Raw genomic sequence first — 7,367 nt, 5'->3', positions numbered from 1 at the left:
ATACCATGTGACACACAAAAATCAATGTTTAACTATGTTTTTTTAATATTTACTTTTAAATTAAGAAATTGAGTGAGGTATAGTACAAAAGTTTGAATTATAATCTACAGTTTGATACCAAATTTATTGACATAAACTCATGAAATAGTAGTTCAATAAAATTTTGAATGCTAGTCAATAAACACGATGACATGGCCTTTCACCTGTGACCCATCTGGAAAGGGTTAACACACACCAAACAAGTAAGAATAATGGTTTAATATGCACCAAATGAGTAAGGATCTTGTTTTAATAGGCACCAAATGAGTAAGGATCTTGGTTTAATATGCACCAGATGAGTAAGGATAATGACTTAATACACATCAGATGAGTAAGGATAATGACTTAATAAACATCAGATGAGTAAGGATAATGACTTAATACACATAAAATGAGTAAGGATAATAACTTAATACACATAAAATGAATAAGGATAATAACTTAATACACATCAACTAAGTAAGGATAATGACTTAATACATCCAAATGAGTAAGGATAATGACTTAATACACATCAAATGAGTAAGGATAATGACTTAATACATACAAAATGAGTAAGGATAATGGTTTAATACACATCAAATGAGTAAGAATAATGGTTTAATACACATCAAATGAGTAAAGATAATGGGTTATTACACTACTTCTAGTAGCTTGCATTATCAGGATAACACAAGCAGGATAAAGTATCTCACACTATTATAATTCTATGATAAAAAGGTGACTCATAAGACATCATCACATGAGACGATTCATTTATTGTTAAGTTTATGCTCTAAGTGCTACTGAAGCCATGTTTTCCTCTTTATATTAGAAACAATAGGTTTTTAGTCTGGTTGTAGCTATTCTATGCTCGTTTTTGTAATGCCTTTTGCATGATGGAGCTGGAATTAGGTAAAATCCGACACTGTTGATTGCAGAAATCTGACATTAAAAAATTGAAGAGATGGATAAAATGTTAGTTAAGTTAGACATAAATTTCAACAGTTGGTTTTTACTTCATACAAAATAATTTCCCTTTTACATTTATCTTTCAAACAGACCTTAACATACAAATATTTTCATTTCAAATCCTAAGAATAAAAAACAACTCCATTATGTAATTTCTTCAACCATTAACCTTTGTCTTATATTGTTGTCAAATCATGTCAATATTATTATGCAAAATGTTTCATTGTAACAAGCTGAAAACAATATTTTATTTTGATATTACTAAATACTGATTATAATTAAGTGTTCAAATTTTTTACTGATCCGTGTCATTGTTGATATGGTATTGATTCAACAGATTAATGTATGAGGAAATTGAAAAACGAAATTTAATCTATTTGTGGGGTGTGTTAAAAGATTTGGTTACTGAAAAAATAAACTATCTACTTCGGGTGTGTTAAGGCACTCAAGTCAGTAAAAAATTAAATTAAGAGGTGTGTTAAGTGATTCAGTCAATGAAAATTTAAAACATTTACTGACCTTGTAACCACCAGAATTTCCTTACTATAACTTAGTATGTTTTGCGTACCTTCACGACATTTGGTAAACTTTCAGCAAACATTACGATTCTTTTGTACAAAAAAAAAAAAAAATCAGATTTTTTTAATTACATTTTTTTTAAATTAAAAATTTGTCCGTGAATATATGGAGTCAGTGTTGACTGCTCTGAGTGCAAAGTGATTTTCATGTTAAGAATAAAAATACTTTTCATCAGCAAATTTTCAAATTTTATTAGCATAACCTCTAAAACCTCCTAAATAAGTATCAAATGATTTTTTTCAGTAAAACTTCATACTTTATCTGTCATTTTCTCTACCCTAGCCCTATATGGACTCTGTTGATTTGCCTGACCTTGTAACCACCATAAATAAAATATGAAATATATCTAAATTACAGAAAACTACAATTGTTTATTTTAAATAGCTTAAGACTCATAACAGTCTAGATCTCTTTATACTTAATTTTAGTGTTTCATTACCCTTTGAAATGTGTCTAACTAATAATCCCACCAAACAAGTTGTAAAGCACTTGGTGAATGCATAGTTAACTTTATCATACTGAATGATGTAATGTATGAGCTTCTCGCAAGCATATCCTATTTTTCATATCTTACCTAATCTAACCTTATGTGTTTATTTTTTCATTTTAGTTACTTTTATAACAATGTATAAAAAAATATACAAGAAAAACAAGAAATGTAGTACTTATCTTTGACCTCTTGTTATTTGCTGTTGATTGACAATTAAATTTTTTTTTCATAATGATGGTACTAGTACAATAAATAATTTTTATTTACTTAAATAATGCACCTAAGAACACAGAATAATACCACACAAAAAGCAAACAATGTCCTATAATTATTATAATTTAACTGGCTTTCTAACTAAGAAATGAGTGGTTTAAAAAATTATCGTAGATCTGAACACTATGAGATACTTTCAAACTGAAGATGAAATTGACAATACTCTGTAGTATTATACGTCAGCCATCAAATTAAAACTTTGACTTTCTATTTGTTATAAAAAAGATATAGTAGAGAGTACTATTGGCAATTTGTTAAAGAGAAGATGTGAAAGGTAAGCATGGCAAATGGGTCTGATTTTCTACTTTATGGCTTTGTAAACAAACAACATTAAAGGTTATAAAAATTAGACCCTGTCTTAGTAATATCTATATTATAATGAGTAATTTACATTATAATCTGTACTCAAAGGGGGGTAGAAAATAAATTAAAAAGAGGAGAAGACCTAGAGAACAAATGTCACGATTCTGATACCAGGGGAGATTGAGTTTTTAAAATAATTTCTTATAAAATTAAGAACTTATAACTTATTTAATATTAATATTTGATTTATTAACTACATTTTGATGCCAAATTTATTCATATACATTGATAATAAAGTAGTTTAATTAAATTTTCAATGTAACTTTGTAAAAGATCATGACATCGGCACTTTGACAGTTAAAACTATTTCAAAAGCAGAAAGATGTACGACATATTCCCATTTTCTTACGTCTAAAAGATATTGAAAAAACTGTCATTCTATTTTGTTAATATGGTCTTGGAAAATTCAGTTTCTGTAAATGAAATTATCTAAAAACACAATACAATATTTATCTATAACCTTTTTTCATTTGTTTTCAGCTCTGCTAACCATTTTTAAAACACACCCAGATGTGAAAATGTTTCAAGTCAATTTATAATGGGTAACTTGAAAAATTTTCATTTATGTGTTTAGATTTTGATAAAAGTTTATCATAGGTGTGTCTTTCTTCTCCCAGGTTTTTCTTGCTGCATTGTCCCAGGCAGTTGCTTTAATACAGTGTTTTCCAAACTTTTTTTTTTGGGGGGGGGGGTGCATACCAGTGGCTAAGGGGTGCATTCATTTTCTAGGAAGAGTCCAAACATAATGGCAGAAGAAACAGAAAAGTGTAATACAATGATAACCTAACAAAACTAACACTGTTCTCAGAGCTTTTTTTTTTGCTTTTGCATTTATGCACTTCAAAAAAAAAAAAATTATTAACAAATTTTCATTAAAAGCTGGTAAAGAAAACGTTGATTTTACTGTTATCACTTGCAAAAATTATTTTAATGTGAAGGGGGGGGGGGAGTCAAACGGAAACTTTGCTGAGTTAGAGGGACACCACTATTTAAAGCTTGGAAAATACTACTTTAATATATATTTAGCATTAGTGACAATTTAAAAAAGGGTTTGTAGTTTTTATTAATGTTTATATTCAATTGAAGAAATTACGTTTTTACAATAAATGTTCTTTAATGATATATTTGTTTAATGATTCATATGGTTTACAACTTTTAAGCATGATAATGAAACTACTAATTAAAGCAATATATTTCTACAAAATGTAAACAATTAACACATTTTTGTAAATTTTGTACAACAAAGAATTGTAATACAATACTTTTTTTCTGTTCAAATACTTTTGCAACATTTCTATTCCTGTTTAGAGTAATATTTTGTGGATTAAAATGTTTTACTGCACCCAGGTGAATTTTGCTAGGATACAAGTTAAATTTCCATATACTATTCAATCTTGTAAAGCATAAAAATGGTAGCAGTGATAAACTATACATTACCTTTAACTGTTCTGATGTAATTCTCTCCAGCTTGTATTCGGTCCCATACCATTTTTCTTTAGCATCCACCATATCTTGAAACTTCTTGCCAATGACTGAAACCCTGATTACATTCAAACACATGGATTTAATCTTAATTTTGTAAGGAAACTTTCAACAAAAATTTTCTTAAATCAAGAGTAAGTACTATATATTGGTTTCTTGGGTTTGAAATGTATGTTTTTATTATTGTCCTTACTTTAAAACTCAAGATATCTGGAAAAGATGTACTGTACTAAAGAGTTTATCACAAGGTATGTTCACTTTGTTTAAGTACATCTCAAACATTAACAAATAACTCAAGCATTTATTGTGACAGATAAAAAGTTGTCTTATAGTGTTTAATTGCAACAGTTAGTACTTTTACTACTGGGTGCCAGCAGTAGTGGCATTTAACTGTAAGTAACTAACAAGAATTTCTGACAAATATTTAATAAGTTCTTTATACACCATGAACTGTGATGATTTCCTGAAATATCTTTCCTCATTTCTGATGTCCCATTTTTCATCACAGTACTTTGGTATATTATATAATGTATATAATGTATATTTCACAGTTACCCTGAAAGATAATTGGAAGAAAACAACACACAAATGAAATTTGTTATATGGGTACCAATATTACGTTCTTCAAGCAGCACAAGTTCTTGTGTTTTCACGTGAATTTTAGGTGGGAGTTTCACAAGGCTGGTGGCATGAAAATCTTTAAGTCAGAATAGTGCAACTTCAAGAAGAAAATAGCTAATCTACGGAGGTGACTCATCGTATCGGATATATATATATTATTATTTTTTCTTTTTGAAAATAAAAATATTTGTTTCAAGAAGTAACTTGTATATAGTTCAGTTTGGAACAGAAATTGTAACTATGTAAATTTAATGATTTAATTTATGATTTCAAACATATCAGCTTCTTGAAGTTATATATTAGGCAATGAGCTATGCTGCAAAATCTTGAACTGTAAATAGACTTACCAAACTCTAGAAGCAGACACTTATGATGAATCAGCAATTTAATTAAAATTAAGATCACAACTGAGTTAAAGATTTTTTCGAATTTTATAACTATACAGTGTCACTAAAAAAAATTTACCAAGATCACGTGCTGTTTTATTATACTTTACAATTAAAAAAGAATACCTATTTATCATTTTAGTTAATTTTCCATGTAGATCAGATATCCTATATACCTAAAATAGCTATTGGATAAGTTTAAAACAAACAAAACAATTTTGTCCCACGATGTTCTAAGTGCATCCTGTTGATGCATTTTTAGCATAGTCCTGTTGTATTAATTATAGCCAGAAATAATTTCATATGTACAAAAATATACAAGAAAAAAAATGTGAAACAAAACACATTAGAAATCTAAATGTCTTTGATTATAATATAAAAAATCAGGTAATTATTGTTCACATAAAACTTGTGTACTACAGAGATTACATGTCTAGGTTTAGTTTAGTTTAGAGGATGGAACAATCGAGATGGACCAATGGGTCTGTTTCTCAAAACGTTATGTTATAATGAAGTATTCAATACATCAAGTGTTGACAGAATAAGACTGATATCTACACATCTAGTGTTGACAGAATAAGACTAATATTTACGTATCCAGTGATAATGTAGTATTCAGTACATCAAGAGCTGACAGAATAAGACTGATATCTACACATCTAGTGATAATGTAGTATTCAGTACATCAAGTGCTGACAGAATAAGACTGATATCTACACATCTAGTGATAATGTAGTATTCAGTACATCAAGTGTTGACAGAATAAGACTGATATCTACACATCTAGTGATAATGTGGTATCCAGTACATTAAGTGTTAACATCAACTTACCTAATATTGTCTGGGCTAAGCCTATTCAGTAAGTCTTCAATGAGATCTGGTCTATACTCTGACATCAAGTATGGTCCTGAGAGAACATCTTCCATTGGATACATCTGGAATGGAAATCCAATATGAAAATCATAAAAAAAAAACAATATTCAAGCATCTGACATATTAAATGTTTTACTAAACTTAACAGTGAAATCAAACAAACTGCCTTAACTTTATTATGTGGAAACTGAACTATTAATGCTGACCAGGTGCACAAAAATCATCAGGATATTTATTACGAAAAATCAAATTGATAAAAAACAACATCTAAAAAAACCTGCTGATTGTTTTTAAAGTAAGCAAAAAAATAAAACTTAAGTGAAAAAGTACAAGTTTCCATCATTATTGTGGTTAGATCTGCTCTGGTAAAAGCAATAAAAACATAGCCCAAAGTTCCTTGTAAAGAAAGGTACAGACGATTAACTCAGAAATGCACTAGAACTCTGTGACAAAGGTGGGGTGGAATAGTAATTGTGTTTGAAATTCAGTTGAGAAACACGGACTAGCTGAATTTAGGGGGAAAAAAAACTCAGCTGAAATTATTCAAACTGACCAATGCTTGTTCATGAACAAAGGAAAAACCATATTTATGAACCCCAAATGTAGAATTACATTTCACTTTGATATTGTCTCTAAGGATGTAAAACTGTTAAAAGTACAACTGTTTTAGCTCTGTATGAACTGAAAGTTGAAGCTGAGATAACTTTGATGACTTGTTTATTCTAATACCAGAAAGATCTGAACCTTCAATAACCTATTATGCTACACTGTGGAAATTTGAATAAATGTACACTAATATAATCACTAATAGTTCTCAATTCACAATATATTTTGAGTCATTTGCCTATCCTAAAAACATCCTATACTTAAGTTATGAAAATTTTATACATTGACTATTTCTTTATTATTTTTCAAATTAATTCTAAATAACAGCAATACCTTTGCTCCTTTAAGTTCTAGGATTTATTTGCGAGATACACAGCAGAGAGAAGGAATATTACTTTAAACTTAAAAACATGAAAACCAAAAACAAAGTAATAGCTCACATGCAACATCTCTGCTACATCACACACAAGAGACTGTGGACGCTCTCTATCTTTAAAGCGAAACGTCATTGCAGCAACATCTCTGCACTCCTCAAAGATCCATTGTTGTGGTCCTACCTTCTTCAACATGTTAATGTACTGGAAGATCAGTGTCACGATGTCATCAGTGTGTTCTATCAGGATGAAAACATTATCAAACAATCTATTCAACAAACTTAATAAACCTATCATTAGGTTCTGGATTTACAATACAAATATTATTTA

General features: G+C 29.1%; 1 protein-coding gene across 1 annotated transcript in view; it reads right to left on the bottom strand.

Annotated features, from left to right (window-relative positions):
• LOC106472819 (insulin-degrading enzyme-like) overlaps positions 1 to 7,367 on the bottom strand; it is a gene marked incomplete at its 5' end in the record, with an annotated part of 39,822 nt that overhangs the window by 29,824 nt on the left and 2,631 nt on the right. The window contains 3 exons of the mRNA XM_022401357.1: positions 4,133 to 4,235; positions 6,016 to 6,119; positions 7,104 to 7,276. Of these exons, the coding sequence (XP_022257065.1) occupies positions 4,133 to 4,235; positions 6,016 to 6,119; positions 7,104 to 7,276 (380 nt within the window). The remainder of the gene's footprint in view (positions 1 to 4,132; positions 4,236 to 6,015; positions 6,120 to 7,103; positions 7,277 to 7,367) is intronic.

This window comes from Limulus polyphemus, unplaced genomic scaffold (genome assembly GCF_000517525.1).
Source record: "Limulus polyphemus unplaced genomic scaffold, Limulus_polyphemus-2.1.2 Scaffold5636, whole genome shotgun sequence".
Taxonomy (NCBI): Eukaryota; Metazoa; Arthropoda; class Merostomata; order Xiphosura; family Limulidae; genus Limulus; species Limulus polyphemus.
Note: the sequence above shows the minus strand (reverse complement) of the source record. Positions and strands in the feature narration are given on the sequence as shown.